This window comes from Chelon labrosus (assembly GCF_963514085.1).
Source record: "Chelon labrosus genome assembly, chromosome: 1".
NCBI classification, from domain to species: domain Eukaryota; kingdom Metazoa; phylum Chordata; class Actinopteri; order Mugiliformes; family Mugilidae; genus Chelon; species Chelon labrosus.
Genome location: NC_140337.1, coordinates 27,734,149 through 27,751,328, shown reverse-complemented (window position 1 = coordinate 27,751,328; position 17,180 = coordinate 27,734,149). Strand labels below are relative to the sequence as shown.

Here is a 17,180-nt window from a genome sequence, read left to right as displayed (position 1 = left end):
GCTAAAAGTGCCTATTATCAGAAGATGGACCCCAGTTATTGACTATCTAGCCAAAGACTCTTATACCTCAAAGTTTATAGAACTAGATAAGTGCATATGTGCTCTACCTTTTATACAGTGATATCTCTGGGTGACAGTCCAGACCCAATCCCAAGATGAGTTTTTGTTTTCTTCTGTGATGTTAATTATCTGTTAATGTTCTTTAAAGGTAATAAAGTTAAAAAAAAGAAATGGATTTGAATTGATTTAACCCTGACCTAAGATTTATCTGCAACCTTCTCTCTTAATTATTCTTTAACCTTAAACCATCTTATTCCATCCTCCCTGTCAGTATCACAAAGACCTCATTGAAACTCTGTGGTGTTTAAACTCTGTCAACTTTTATTAATTATTCAAGGAAACTTTATTAGACGCACAAAAAAACCATCAACAAAGAATGTAGAAGAAAAAACCTTTAGATGCCCATGTTGAGACTAACATAAAGTCCATCCATATGTTTTAATGGAAGAATAAACTGGTTATATTGAAGAAAACTCTTTACATCAATCAATATGTCCACATGATTAGATAAATTCAAGGCTCCAGGGAAAAACAAATCGACTCCAATACAACGATAGAACAAACAAATGCAAATAAGTTTTATATCAAAGTCAAAATCCTTGACTTTTATTCCTACTCACTAATTTACCTAGAACTAATAAAAGTTAAACACAAATGACAAAAACAGCAGCTTTATTCATTATGTGAAGCTTCAGCTTGAGACTAAAAGACACATTTTAACCAACTGTCCCTGAAGTGACTTCTGTCTATTTGACTTTAATCAACTCAGCAGTGACTCCAGAACCAAGCCAAAGTCCAGCATAGAGAGGCTGAGTGAATGTGGTCTGGACTCTGTGGAGGAGAGTCATGGTTTCAGAGACGCTGTAGAAAGACAGAATACCTGCTCTGTGATCCAGGTACACTCCTACTCTGGAGGAAACAGGACCTGAGACGACAGTTCTGACTTTGTTGTGGAAAAATATATATCTGTCTGTGGAACAACATGATGACCAAGATTTGTCATTCCTTCCAAATACACATTCATCTGAGCTCCCTGCTCTGCTGATATTCTTGTATGCGACTGCTACATGAACTACTCCTCCTCTCAACTCCACCTCCCAGTAACAACGTCCAGTCAGACTCTCTCTACTCAGGACCTGACTCCAATCAGTGAATCTGTCTGGATGATCAGAATAAGACTGATGTTGTTTCATTAATGTTACTTTTCTGTTCCCCTCAGATAATAACAGCCATGTGTTTGCTGTGTTTGGATCCAGTGTGATTTCACGTGAATATTTCAAGAATTCATCTCTGGTCTTTGGCTCTGGTTGTGGCAGTAAAACATCCACTTCAGTCACTGTCAGTGAGATGTTTGTCCATGTCTCTCTCAGAATGTCCTGTAGTTTCTCTCTGGTCTCTGTCACAGCTGCTTTCACGTCATCAAAGTACCTCATAGGACGAATCTTGATGCTGGATGAGTGTGTAGACTCACTGGGTGGTGGCAGTGAGGGGTAGTTGTGTAGAAACTGGTTGTGATCCTCTGTGTTTAAGAGCTGCTTCAGCTCGGAGCCTTTCCTCTCCAGCTCAGTGATCTCCTGCTCCAGCTTCTCCTGAAGATCTTTGACTCGACTCTTTTCAGTTTCCTGCTGGGATCTGACCAGCTGCGTCACATCAGAGCTTGTTTTCTGGATGAGACGGATCATCTCAGTGAAGATCTCCTGACTGTCCTCCACTGTTTTATCAGCAGAGCCATTGATGGCCTTCAGCTCCTGTCCAAGCAGCTCCACATCTTTCTTTCTCTCCTGGATTCCCTGCAGGATTTTCTGTAGCATCACCTCCACCTCCTTCTGCTTCTCTCTCCTTTCTGCTGCAGCTGGGACAGTTTCATGGCCTTTATGTTCATCCACAGAGCAGAGATAACAGATACTCTGCTGATCAGTACGACAGAACATCTTCATCACCTCATCATGACGAGAGCAGATGTTCTCCTGGAGCTTCTTGGAGGGCTCCACCAGCTTGTGTTTCTTTAATGGAGCTACATCATAGTGAGGTTGAAGGTGATTCTCACAGTAAGAGGCCAGACAGACAAGACAGGACTTGAAGGCTTTCAGCTTCCTCCCAGTGCAGACATCACAGGTCACATCTTCAGGTCCAGCATAGCAGTGATCAGCTGGAGCAGCTTGGAGTCCAGTTTTCTTCAGCTGCTCCACTAACTCTGCTAACATGGTGTTTTTCTCCAGGACAGGCCTCGGTATGAAAGTCTTCCTGCACTGAGGGCAGCTGTAGATTCCCTTCTGGTCTTCTCCATCCCAGTGGCTTTTAATACAGTTCATGCAGTAGTTGTGTCCACAGTGTATAGACACAGGATCCTTCAGTAGATCCAGACAGATGGAACAAGAGAAGGTTTCTCTGTCCAGCTGAACTCTTTTCTGCTCCATTTCACCTCTCAGTGTCGACGACTGTGTGAGTTTCTGTTTGCTAGAAGTGAAACTAGTCTGAGCTCTGATCTGAACAACATGTGATTCTACAGTGAATGGAGCCTGTCAGCTCTCACACTTCACCACATGCTGGTTACACCCATCTTCAATGTAGAGATCTAAAGGGGAGGGAACAAGGAAACATGAGGAAATATGAGTGGAGCTGCTCCAGGAAGAGGGAGTGGTTATCAGACGTTGACTAATTCCAGGAAGAGAAACAGTTTCGAACTTTTTACAGCAGAGCACATTTAAAAACGTTGATCAGCTAAATATTTAGGTGGTAAAATGAGCTAAAACACAGTTTGATGACACATTTTCATGACTACTATAATTCACATACATTCGATGAAACAGAGAAAATAACCACTGCAGTAGAAGTAAGAAAATCACAAACCCCTTCACTACATCCTTCTGTGTGAGGAACACTCTACGAGACGAAGGCAGATTATAATCCAAGTCTACCACAAAGAGAAGGACATGAATAAATGCTCCAGATCTTTACCTGTTGATTGTAGTTTTCTTCTATTTTCCTGCCTGTTGAAGTATTTCTAGATTATAAATATCTTCATGCAGAGTGAGACACCACTGAAGGATTGTTAAACATGGCCATCGTAGAGTTAAACTCAAGACTTCTTCCTCCTTCCTTGTTGTTGTCGTCAGTGTTGCCTGACGTCAGTAAAGGTGCATTAGAAAAGGTGCTTCATGGGAAATGCAGTTCTCCTGCTGCACAGTCTTCAAATGTCCAGGACTGTGTTTGTGTTTAACATTCTGCGAGGACAGAGAGACGTTCAGGCTGGACGACTGCTTCGGCGTCTTCCACACCTTCTGCTCAAAGGTCACTGATGACGTCAAGGTATGTTGGGTACATTGGGACGTTTATGTTTAGGCTTTAGTAAAAACACAGAGAGAAACTCAGCATCAGCTCCTCTTTAGTCTATGTTTGATATGACTTTAGATTGTCTGTAGATTTTATGACTTGTTTGCTTCATGTTGCTGGACAGTTTTATTTCCCTTTTTGCTGGTGAATCAGTTTAAATGTTGAAAAAGTCTCAGTGAGATAATTAGATTCAAATAATGTCGTGGCTTCACTTGTCCTGATTGTTCTCATGAAACGGTTATTTGCTTCACAACATTTACATTTGACTTTGCTGACACCTAGTGGCCAAAGACAGAAACTGTCTCATTAGCCCAAAGTGCAGTAACTGACTTGACAAAACATTATGTCGGCGCCATTAATGCATTATATGTTTCTGTTAGTAGTAAGTGCTAATTTTGATTGATCACTGATTATTTCGGTTATATTTCAGAGCACGCTGTTGTGAGTTGATTATCTTTTGTTTGTTAATAAACGTTTAAATTTAGAATTAAATTTGAATTTGTTAAGACCTTTATTAATTGTCACTGAGGGAGTATCCTGTATGTTTCCAAAGACTGGATCAGTTAAGATTCTCACTTATATTTCAGTAAAATTGGTGATGTCGCTGAATGTAGCTGTGGTTGCGTCTCTCCTGCATTTCACAGGCTACAGTAGTTTGAGAATCCATATGCAGTACACATTTAATTTATCATAGCTACCATCCCTCCTGTTGAGAAATGACAAGGTCCATGGCTCAATAAAGCAGCGTACTTAAACAAACTGTTGGCATCTTGAAAACCTGCGCAGTCTGTCCATATTTTGTGCCCATCCCCCAACATTTTTCACTGGTACTGGCAGCAGCAACATATCTATTCCTTGGAAAAGTCATCTTTTTGGAAAGTATTCCTTTTTGAGCTTGTTCAGAATTACCTCATTGTCAAGTAACTTATATCACCAAAATGTGTAAATTCATCTCTCTCATCTCTGGGCAATCAGCCCAGCATATAGGCACCAGCTCCACACTCACTCCTTTGCCAGATTGTTATTTGCCATCTCAGACTTTCCAGCATTCTCCTGCCTGACTTCCCAGTACTGACGTCGCCCGTCCCTGATTCTTGTGCTTTGTCTGCCTCCTGGTAATCGTCTCAGCCTTCTGTCTCTGACCAAGAGTTCAGCCTCCGCTCTCCTGATTCCTGTCGGCCTGTTTCTGACTGATTGCCTGGTCACATTGTTCCTGCTGCCTGCTCCTCATTGGATTGTCTGTCTGTGATAGCTTTGTTGAAGCCTCGACACGTGATTCAAAAAAAGGTTCATTACTCGAAGCTTCAGTGACACAGTGCTCTATTAGGTCATCTCGTCGACAATAAAAAGTAGTACAATCGAGACGTGTCTTACTGGTTCATGCTTGTATGGGACTTGATTTGCCATGCACATTCCTGTTCGATCAAACTGCATGGATATGTGGTTTAAATCTGATTACAAATAAATTATATACATATAACAAAAAAATACATAAAAAGTAATTAAAGGGAATTGAACCCTTGCTTCACTAGCAGAAGACCGTTGTTTTTTCAACGTACCACTAGCCTCTTTCGTATTGAGCTACTGACGTTGGACCGTTTTGATTTACGTCACTACTACACTCTGTGAACCTTCACTAATTTACACCAATGTTTATGTCACAGCGCTTACATCAACTATATTCTTTTGCTCTTGGTATCATGGTTTAGTAGTGTTAGAGAATATTTATACTGAATGCAACACTGTCAAACCAAATCTCGCTTGATTCAGTCATTATTTGCTTCGAAGACTCACCTCATCTCTCCCGAAGAGGCAAGACAACCAAACCAGTGACAGGGTTTCTGAATGAAGCGGTGAAATGGTTCATACATCATAAAACACATAATTTGTCTGAACTAAAACTATACACACACTTCTGACTCAGAGTCTGAGTGAGAGTTAGAAAAACAGGATTGTGTAGCAATTTTATGTTTGATTGCTCTAGACTACTGTATGGTTTCAAGTGGATAAAATAATAATAAAAATCATAATGGCAGAGCTTCAACCGCGTCCCGGGGGTGGTGGGGGACATTGAGTCCGAATGGGCCATGTTCCGCTCCGCCATTGTGGAGGCAGCTGTTGTAAGTTGCGGCCGAAAGGTCGCTGGTGCTGGTCGCGGCGGTAACCGTGAGGTTACCGTCGGGAGCCGTCAGGCTGAAGAAGGAGGCCTATAGGGCATGGTTGGTCTGTGGGTCTCCTGAAGCAGCTGACCGGTACCGGATGGCCAGGCGGTCTGCGGCAAGGGCAGTCTCTGAGGCAAAAACTCGGGTGTGGGAGGAGTTCGGTGAGGCTATGGAAGAAGACTATCGATCGGCTCTGAAGAGGTTCTGGCAAACCATCCGGTGCCTCAGGGGTGGTAGGCAGCAACACGCTCACACTGTTCTCATTGGGGGTGGTGAGCTGCTGACATCAACTGGGGATATCGTCGGACGGTGGAAGGAATACTTTGAGGAGCTCCTCAATCCCACCAACACGTATTCCATAGAGGAAACAGAGCCAGAGGGCCTGGGGTGGGATCGTCCAATCTCTGGGGCAGAAGTCGCCGAGGTAGTGAAACAACTCCACGGCGGAGGAGCTCCTGGAGTGGATGAGATCCGCTCTGGGTATCTCAAGGCTCTGGATGTTGTAGGGCTGTCCTGGTTGACACGTCTCTGCAACATTGCGTGGACATCGGGGGCAGTACCTCTGGAGTGGCAGACCGGGGTGGTGGTCCCCATCTTTAAAAAAGGGGACCAGAGGGTGTGTTCCAACTATAGGGGGATCACACTCCCTCCCCAGCAAGGTCTATGCCAAGGTGCTGGAAAAGAGGGTCCAGTCGATGGTTGAACCTCAGATCGAGGAGGAACAATGCGGTTTTCGTCCCGGATGTGGAACCATGGACCAGCTCTTTACCCTCACTAGGGTGCTGGAGGGGAGATGGGAGTTTGCCCAACCAGTCCACATGTGTTTTGTGGATCTGGAGAAGGCTTACGACCGTGTCCCCAGAAGCATCCTGTGGGGGGTGGTCCGGGAGTATGGGGTGGATGGTCCCTTACTAAGGGCCATTCAGTCCCTGTACCAAAGGAGTGCGAGTTTGGTCCGTGCAGCCGGTAGTAAGTCAGACCTGTTCCCAGTGAGGGTTGGACTCCGCCAGGGCTGCCCTTTGTCACCGGTTCTGTTCATAATTTTTATGGACAGAATTTCTAGGCGCAGCCGGGTGGGGGAGGGTATCGTGTTCAGTGATCGGAGGATCTCGTCTCTGCTTTTTGCGGATGACGTGGTCCTCTTAGCTTCATCGAACAACGACCTCCAGCTCTTGCTGGGGCTGTTCGCAGCCGAGTGTGAAGTGGTTGGGATGAGGATCAGCACCTCCAAGTCTGAGGCCATGGTCCTCAGTCGGAAAAGGGTGGATTGCTCACTCCGGGTCGGGGAGGAGGTCCTGCCTCAAGTGGAGGAGTTCAAGTATCTCAGGGTCTTGTTCACGAGTGAGGGTAAGAGGGAGGGGGAGATCGACAGGCGGTTCCAATCCTCACCTATGGTCATGAACTTTGGGTAATGACCAAAAGAACAAGATTGCAAATACAAGCGGCCGAAATGAGTTTCCTTCATAGGGTGGCCGGGCTCAGCCTTAGAGATAGGGTAAGGAGCTCGGACATACAGGAGGAGCTTAGAGTAGAGCCGCTGCTCCTCCACGTCAAGAGGAGTCAGTTGAGGTGGCTAGGGCATCTGGTAAGGATGCCTCCCGGACGCCTCCCGGGAGAGGTGTTTCGGGCATGTCCCACCGGTAGGAGACCTCGGGGCCGACCCAGGACATGATGGAGGGATTATATCTCTCGTCTAACCTGGGAACGCCTGGGGGTTCCTCCGGAGGAGCTGGCTGAAGTGGCCGGTGAGAGGGCTGTCTGGGCTTCCCTGCTGAAGCTGCAGCCCCCGCGACCCTGGACCCGGATAAGCGGAAGAAGACGAGACGAGAAAATCATAATGATACGGATACTAGTTATTGAAGACCATGTTTCCTATTTGGCATGTCGGTTTGCAACATTCATGAACATGATTCTCCACAAAATATGTAATCTACAACACTACTAACTCTCAAAGGAACTAACACCAACAACAGCAGCAAACCAACCTACTCTGCAAAGAAACATTCAAATTAACACCACTAAATAATGATAGGATACCCGGGATATCCCTGAACACACTTGATCCCACCAGGTGATTCACATGACAAGCCGAACCCATCAGGTGATTCGTTTTCCCGCTGAAGCACTTGAACTGCTTCGAATGCCGCCTGCTACTGTGTTTGTTGAACTGTTTGCCAGAGCTTCAGTAAACCTTTGAACTCTCTCCATTAGTTCTGAGTCTTTTGTGCTGCAATTGGGTTCATACACCACCCGTTACAGTACAGTGTGGCGAGATGTGGACCCAGTAACACCACCGTCACAACAGCAGAGTGGGCGAGGTGGACTCCCGCTTGCACATCATTTCAGGCCTTCTCTGAGGAGCTACGCAAGGTCTTCAAGTTGTGAGCTTCCGGTTCCGATGCCGCTCGTGATCTCCACTTGATTATCCAATACGTGCCAAAGCCCTTGATGGCCATCCGGTTTCCACCATGAGACCATCCGGTTTCACCTCCTGTCATCTTCCAACATTCCTCTGATCCTGGGCTACTCTTGGCTCCGTCGACACAGCCCCCATATTGACTGGGCCACAGGGGCCATTGTCGGTTGGAGCAACTCCTTTCACCGGGTCTGCCTTAAAGAAGCCTCTGTACCCCAGCAGCCTACACACCCTGGTTCTTGTCCTGACTTGTCCAGAGTCCCTGCCGAAAACCATGACTTCCAGGAGGACTTCAGTAAGGCTAAGGCAACTTCATTACCCCCTCATCGCCTGTATGACTGTTCCATAGACCTGATGCCTGGCACTTCACCTCCCAAGGGCCATCTGTACTCCCTGTCTGGTCCTGAACGGGAGGCCATGGAGACTTACATAAATGATTCTCTGGCTGCCGGTATTATCTGTCCTTCATCGTCTCCTGCTGGGGCAGGATTCTCCTTTGTGAAGAAAGACAAGACTCTGTGTCCCTGCATTGATTACCGGGTACTCAATGACATCACCATAAAGAACCGGTACCCTCTTCCCCTCATATGGCACCCAAGTTTGTCGGGCCCTTCGCCATCGAGAAGATCATCAGTCCTGTGGCAGTCCGGCTCAAGCTTCCTCGGTCTATGCGGGTGCACCCTACATTCCATGTGTCCAAGGTCAAGCCGGTCAGTGAGATCCCGCTGGTGCCCCCCCCCCACACACACACTTTATTGACGGGAGACTGACCTATTCTGTGCGCCGCATCATCCACTCTCGGCGACGTGTAAGAGGCTGCCAGTACCTGGTCGACTGGTCGGGCTACGGTCCGGAGGAAAGATCCTGGGTTCCTGCTCGACACATTGTGGATCTGGGTCTCATCCGAGACTTTCACTAGCACCATCCGGACCAGCCCTTCCCTAGCAACATTGGCAGGGGCCCTCACCATAGGACACCTGCTGCTGGCCCTTCCACTGCTCGTCTGAGGAGTAAACGGTCTCCTCTGATGGAAAGGACCCGCCAGTGAACCCACCTTCCTCACAGCCCGAGGACAGGGAGTCCTCAGTTTCTCAGGAATTCTTCTGCTTTGTCTGCCTCCTGGTAATCGCCTCAGCCTTCTGTCTCTGACCAAGAGTTCAGGCTCCGCTCTCCTGATTCCTGTTTGCCTGTTTCTGACTGATTGCCTGGTTACATTGTTCCTGCTGCCTGCTCCTCATTGGATTGTCTGCCCTATCGTCTCTCTGGTACCGAACTCCTGTCTGCCTTGATCTAGCTGCCTGCTACTGTGTTTGTTGAACTGTTTGCCGGAGCTTCAGTAAACTTTTGAACTCTCTCCATTGGTTCTGAGTCTTTTGTGCTGCAATTGGGTTCATACACCACCTGTTACAATATATTTCTATTCGATACATTAGAGTTTGTTCATGTAATGTAGACTTAAAAGTTCTGGAGTATAAGAGTATTTATCCATTTCAAGCTTGTCTGTGTGTTGCTCTGTATTACAGTTTAATTCATTTAAATGCATGTGGAACTAAAATACTTTTACGTTTCCTTAGAATTTTCCTGGGAATAAATCCTGGCCAAGGGTCCAAGGTGGAGAAGAAAGAAGGAGCAAAGCAACAACACCTACCACCAAAGTTGATGAAGTTCCTGTCTGACCTTACCATTAGCATTAGCATAGTTGAACTTTGTTGTTTGTAGAATTATGTGTTACCTCAAAATGCACTTGAATAACTTGAAAACTAAAAATAAAACTGTTCAATTTGTTCATACTGTGGTGAAATCAGATTTATTGACGAAAGTGTCCATACAAAGGTACAGCGACTAACCTCTAAATCTACGGAATTATCCGTTATCAGGTTGATGGAAGGTGACCGTAGAATAACAGACAATGTGCTGGCAGAGTTTTTTCTTAGAGTGTACATGACTGCCTAGTTACAGCTAAAAGTGTCTATTTTTATGAGAAGATGGACCCCAATTATTGACTATCTAGCCTGAGACTCTTATACCTCAAAATATATATACCAAGATAAGTGCACATGTGCTCTACCTTTTAGACAGTGCTATCTCTGTGTGACAGTGGAGACCCAATCCCAAGATGAGTTTTTGTTCTGATGTTAATTGCCTGCTAATGTTCTTTAAAGGCGATAAAGTTAAAAAAAATAATAATTGGATTTGAATTGATTTAACCCTGACCTAAGATTTATCTACAACCTTCTTTCTTAATTATTTTTTAACCTTAAACCATCTTATTCCATCCTCCCTGTCAGTATCACAAAGACCTCATTGAAACTCTGTTGTGTTTAAAGTCTGTCAACTTTTATTAATTATTCAAGGAAACTTTATTAGAAGCAAAACAAACAGCAACAAAGAATGTAGAAGAAAAAACCTTTAGATGCCCACGTTGAGACGAACATAAAGTCCATCCATATGTTTTAATGGAAGAATGAACTGATTATATTGAAGAAAACTCTTTACATCAATCAATATGTCGACATGATTAGATAAATTCAAGGCTCCAGGTAATAACAAATCAACTCCAATACAACGATAGAACAAACAAATGCAAATAAGTTTTATATCAAAGTCAAAATCCTTGACTTTTATTCCTACTCACTAATTTAACTAGAACTAATAAAAGTTAAACACAAATGACAAAAACAGCAGCTTTATTCATCATGTGAAGCTTCAGCTTGAGACTAAATGACACATTTTAACCAACTGTCCCTGAAGTGACTTCTGTCTATTTGACTTTAATCAACTCAGCACTGGATCCATAACCAGGACAAAGTCCAGCATAGAGAGGCTGAGTGAATGTGGTCTGGACTCTGTGGAGGAGAGACATGGTTTTAGAGACTCTGTAGAAAGACAGAATACCTGCTCTGTGATCCAGGTACACTCCTACTCTGGAGAAAACAGGACCTGAGACGTCAGTTGAGACTTTGTTGTAGTAAAATCTATAACTGTCTGTGATACAACGTAATGACCAAGATTTGTCATTTGATCCAAATTCACATTCAAGTGAGTTCCCTGCTCTGCTGATATTCTTGTATGTGACTGCTACTTCAACTCCTCCTCTCCACTCCACCTCCCAGTAACAACGTCCAGTCAGACTCTCTCTACTCAGGACCTGACAATAATCAGTGAATCTGTCTGGATGATCAAAATAAGACTGTTGTTGATTCATTAATGTTACTTTTCTGTTCCCCTCAGATAATAACACCTTTGTGTTTGCTGTGTTTGGATCCAGTGTGATTTCACGTGAATATTTCAAGAATTCATCTCTGGTCTTTGGCTCTGGTTGTGGCAGTAAAACATCCACTTCAGTCACTGTCAGTGAGATGTTTGTCCATGTCTCTCTCAGATTGTCCTGTAGTTTCTCTCTGGTCTCTGTCACAGCTGCTTTCAGGTACTCTAAGTTCCTCAGAGGACGAATCTTGATGCTGGGTGAGTGTGTAGACTCACTGGGTGGTGGCAGTGAGGGGTAGTTGTGTAGAAACTGGTTGTGATCCTCTGTGTTTAAGAGCTGCTTCAGCTCGGAGCCTTTCCTCTCCAGCTCAGTCATCTCCTGCTCCAGCTTCTCCTGAAGATCTTTGACTTGACTCTTTTTAGTTTCTTGCTGGGATCTGACCAGCTGCGTCACATCAGTGCTTGTTTTCTGGATGAGACGGATCATCTCCGTGAAGATCTCCTGACTGTTCTCCACTGTTTTATCAGCAGAGCCATTGATGGCCTTCAGCTCCTGTCCAAGCAGCTCCACATCTTTCTTTCTCTCCTGGATTCCCTGCAGGATTTTTTGTAGCATCACCTCCACTTCCTTCTGCTTCTCAGTCCTTTCTGCTGCAGCTGGGACAGTTTCATGGCCTTTATGTTCATCCACAGAGCAGAGATAACAGATACTCTGCTGATCAGTACGACAGAACATCTTCATCACCTCATCATGACGAGAGCAGATGTTCTCCTGGAGCTTCTTGGAGGGCTTCACCAGCTTGTGTTTCTTGAATGGACCTGCATCATAGTGAAGTTGGAGGTGTTCCTCGCAGTAAGAGGCCAGACAGACCAGACAGGACTTGAAGGCTTTCAGCTTCCTCCCAGTGCAGACATCACAGGCCACTTCTTCATGTCCAGCATAGCAATGATCAGCTGGAGCAGCTTGGAGTCCAGTCTTCTTCAGCTGCTCCACTAACTCTGCTAACATGGTGTTTTTCTCCAGGACAGGCCTCGGCATGAAAGTCTTCCTGCACTGAGGGCAGCTGTGGATTCCCTTCAGGTCTTCTCCATCCCAGTGGCTTTTAATACAGTTCATGCAGTAGCTGTGTCCACAGGAAGTAGTCACAGGATCCTTCAGTGGATTCAGACAGATGGAACAAGAGAAGGTTTCTCTGTCCAGCTGAACTCCTTTCTGCTCCATTTCACCTCTCAGTGTCGACGACTGTGTGAGTTTCTGTTTGCTAGAAGTGAAACTAGTCTGAGCTCTGATCTGAACAACATGTGATTCTACAGTGAATGGAGCCTGTCAGCTCTCACACTTCACCACATGCTGGTTACACCCATCTTCAATGTAGAGATCTAAAGGGCAGGGAACAAGGAAACATGAGGAAATATGAGTGGAGCTGTTCCAGGAAGAGGGAGTGGTTATCAGACGTTGACTAACTCCAGGAAGAGAAAGAGTTTGAAACTTTTTACAGCAGAGCACATTTAAAAACGTTGGTCAGCTAAATGTTTAGGTGGTAAAATGAGCTAAAACACAGTTTGATGACACATTTTCATGACTACTATAATTCACATGCATTCGATGAAACAGAGAAAATAACCACTGCAGTAGAAGTAAGAAAATCACAAACCCCTTCACTACATCCTTCCGTGTGAGGAACACTCTACGAGACCAAGGCAGATTATAATCCAAGTCTACGGACATGAATGAATGCTCCAGATCTTTATCTGTTGATTGTAGTTTTCTTCTAGTTTCCTCCCTGTTGAAGTATTTCTAGATTATAAATATCTTCATGCGGAGTGAGACACCACTAAATAAACTCTAAGGATTGTTAAACATGGCCGTCGTAGAGTTAAACTACAGACTTTGTAGGAGCCAAATTAAGTTTTGTGTTGATTTATGTTTCTTTCTTGTGAATAGTAGTGAGTGTATGTGTGTGTGTATGAATGAGTGAGTGAGAGATTATATGGCCACAGGTTGTCTGTTTACCCCCACCTAGTGGACTTGAAGGTCAGTGGAGGCTGAAGGTGGAACCCAAGGGGAACAAGGCTTTAAGAACAGGAAGCCACAGCATCTGGGCGTGGCTGAGAGGGCAAACAGTCTTTTGACCGTGCTGCGTGGAGACGTGACAAGCCAGTCAATCCGTTTGATAACTAAGAGACTGCTTTAGTTTAATTTTTTAGTTTATTTTTATTCAAGTTCTGTACCACCAACAACAACAATAAATGGTCATTGGAACAACCGGATCAACCATCATTACTCATCTTCTACACTACACCAGCACGCGTCAGGATATTTCAGTCACCAGTAGCAGTAACTCAGGGATCAAAAGGGAGAAACAGAAAAGCTGCTACATTTAGTCAAAAGACTGCTCTGAATGGATGTACTTGGACCAAAGGAATCTTGGATACTCTGAACAAAGGAACACCAGACCAGGAAGTTCAAGTGACATCTTGGATTGTTTGAAGGCCGAAATCAATCCTAGACAATCCAAAGGAATCGGTACGTTAAGCAAAGAACTTTTTAAGCAATCTTGCTCTATTAATTTATAAGAATTCATTTTGATGAATATTTAGTTATATTTTTGAAAGAAAAAGTACTTTTTGAGTTTACCCATGGAACAAAGAGCTTCAATCAATATGGAGGACATTAACACTGATGTTGCACCTGTTGAGGTAGAAAAGCAAGAAGAATTGACTGAGTTAGAAAAGAAAAAGAAAGAAGCAAAAAATGCAAGAAAGAACAAGTGTGCTGCATTGACTCGCAAAATGAACCAAACAACTGAGCTTATGACTGATACAGTCAATTTGCATAAAGTAAAGGAGAGTGTTCAGAAATACAATGACATGTTTGAAGAGTTTAATGACCTGCACAAACAATACCAACAGTTTTTATCACAAGATGAGTGTGCTGCAGACACCAAACAGTGGTATGAACCCAAGTTAATTAACATCAATGAGTTCAAGATTAAGGCTGAGTTATGGATACAGTCATGTCCTGTTCAACCACTACCAGAAAGAGATGACATTGGTCCTAAAGACAGCATCTCTCTAGTAAGTCAGGGTTCACGTAAAAGTAGAAGTTCACATGCAAGCTCAGCGTCAGCTCGTCTGGTAGCACATGCTGAGAAGGCAGCGCTTTTAGCTAAAGCCACTGCTTTGAAAGAAAGACATGCATTAGAAGAAAAGGAAGAGCTCTTAGCTAAAGAAAGAGAAGAAATAAGAAGACAAAAGGAGACTCTGAACTTCGCAGCTGAGTTGTCTGCAGCAAATGCAAAGCTCGCAGTGTTGGATAGCGCAGAAGAACAAGTCTATTCCACCCCAGCGGATGGCATGAACGCATACTTTCAGGAGAGGAACTTGGAACTTGCCAACATGGAAACTCTGCTAAATGGGGCTCCAACCACCAATGTGCACGAACATAGGAGTGTGCGTCCAAGAGATGGGGTACAGCATCTACAGCATCTGCCATTGTATCGACCACCATACGCAGAAGATCGTTCCCATGGTGACCGGAGAGGACACTGGTTATTCCAGGAGACCCAGGGTGTTATAGGGATAGCACAAGGGCAGGCACAATCTCTGCAGGCAGACAGTATAGCTCAAGAGGGGGCTAGAATTGCTGAAAAATCCCATGATCAATCTGACAGAGCAGAACTCAGCACAGAATATAGACAGCTGGATGATGTTCTTCTTCAATCTCATGCAGACAGAGCAGGTCCTACATTATCAGAGCAAGAGCTTGAGCATCGTAGACCATTAGAGGAAGGGGCAGCTTCCAATAGGCTAATTTCTGTCTTAAACAGACAAAATGAAATTACGTATATGCTTCTCAGACAGCAGCAATTGTCATTATTGCCACCTAAAAGTGTCACTGTATTTGATGGGGACATTTTACAGTTTAGGTCATTTATGACGTCTTTTGAACACAACATTGAGACGAAAACTGACAGTGGACAGGATAGGTTGTTCTACCTGGAGCAATTTACTAGAGGACCAGCTAGAGACCTAGTAAGAAGTTGTCAGCATATGGGTGGAGAACAGGGCTATCTCAGGGCAAAGCGCTTGTTGCTTGAACATTTTGGCAATGAGTATAAAATTTCCACTGCCTATATTGAAAAGGTTCTCAATTGGCCAAATATAAAACCTGAAGATCCCAAAGCCTTGAATGAGTATTCCCTGTACCTCAAAGGATGCTGCAATGTCATGGCGAAGATGAACTACATGGATGAATTGAACGTAGCCTCTACCTTGAAAGCCATTGTTATGAAATTACCCTACAAGCTGCGGGATAGATGGCGGACTAAAGCTCAAGAGAAACTGGAAGACAACAACAACAGGATTACATTTACAGACCTTGTACAGTTCATTGAGAAACAGGCCAAGATATGTTCCAACCCGATATTTGGAGATATACAAGAACCAGTTGCAAGCAGGAATAAAAGGCCCAATGTAAGTAAGACCCTTTTTAGGCCAAAGTCTACCTATGCAACTAATGTAACAACACTGAGCACTCCAGCTGCTCCAAGGAGTAATGTGAAAACTCCATGCCTCTGCTGTGATGGTGCTCATTGTCTGGAGAACTGCACTCACTTTAAGAAGAAAACACACAGGGAAAAATTAAACCTCTTAAAGGAAAAAGGACTGTGCTTTGGTTGTTTGTGTAAAGGGCACATGAGCAAAGACTGCAAAGACCGTCTTACATGTAACATCTGCAATCAAACACATCCCAATGTGCTGCACATCAACTTTGGGGCTAAAGGTCACGCCTCAAGGTTGGCAGAGCAGCCACAGAAACAGATCAGCAAGGTGTCATCAAATGCTTGTGGACATACAGGGGCCGGATACCGTAAATGTGCACTATCAATCCTTCCTGTGCAAGTTAAGTCTGTCAAAGGCAACAAAATCAGTCAAACTTATGCTCTTCTTGATCAAGGCAGTTCGGCAACATTCTGCACGGAGAGGCTGGCGCAGAAGTTAGGTCTAGAGGGGAAACAAACAACCGTACTGCTGAGAACAATGGCACATGATAAACCCATAAAAAGTGTCTTAATATCAGGTTTAGAAGTCAGTGAACTTAATGGCAAGACGTTCATTCCTTTACCTGATGTCTACACACAGGAATCCATGCCTGTAACAAAGGAGAACATCCCAACACAAGATGATTTAAAGCAATGGCCTTACCTTAGTGAAGTCCAGTTACCTCACATAGACAGTGACATTGACCTGCTCATAGGAATGAATGCAGCAAATGTTATGGAACCATGGCAGGTAATCAACTCACAAGAAGATGGACCTTATGCTGTAAGAACATTGTTAGGTTGGGTAATCAACGGTCCATTGGGAGGTAGCAGCAAAGGTGTGGAAATGGCCACAGTGACTGCAAACAGGATCTCCTTGGTTGACCTGCAAGAACTCCTGGTGAGTCAATATAACACAGACTTCAATGAGAGAGCCTATGAAGAAAAAAGTGAAATGTCAGTGAATGACAAAAAATTCCTGAACATAGTCAATGAATCTGTAAAGATGAAAGAGGGTCATTACTGCATTAACTTACCTTTCAAGGCAGATAACATCACAATGCCCAACAACCACGTTGTTGCAGAACAGCGCCTGTGTAACCTGAAAAGGAAGTTCAGAAGGGATCCAAACTATCAGAGGGAGTATACAGAGTTCCTCAGTGATGTCATTCACAAGGGCTATGCTGAAAAGGTTCCCTCTGCACAACTGAATAGAACTGATGGAAAAGTTTGGTATATCCCCCATCATGGGGTATATCACCCAAAAAAGAAGACTATTAGAGTAGTGTTTGATTGTGGTGCGACCTTTCAAGGGACATCCCTTAACTCTGAACTACTCCAAGGCCCAAATTTGACAAACACACTGATTGGAGCACTGACACGTTTCCGAGAACAACCAGTAGCACTGATGGCGGACATACAGGCCATGTTCCACCAAGTCAAGGTGACTGAAAGTGA

The 17,180-nt window shown here is 44.3% G+C and overlaps 1 protein-coding gene across 1 annotated transcript; it reads right to left on the bottom strand.

The window, feature by feature from the left end:
• Positions 1-806: 806 nt before the first annotated feature.
• Positions 807-12,400, bottom strand: LOC311492110 (uncharacterized protein; the record flags this gene model as incomplete). Its single annotated transcript, XM_084550271.1, has 2 exons — positions 807-2,495; positions 10,742-12,400. The coding sequence occupies 2 exons, from the start codon at positions 12,398-12,400 to the stop codon at positions 807-809; spliced, it is 3,348 nt and encodes a 1,115-aa protein (XP_084406397.1).
• Between the last annotated feature and the right edge of the window lie 4,780 nt (positions 12,401-17,180).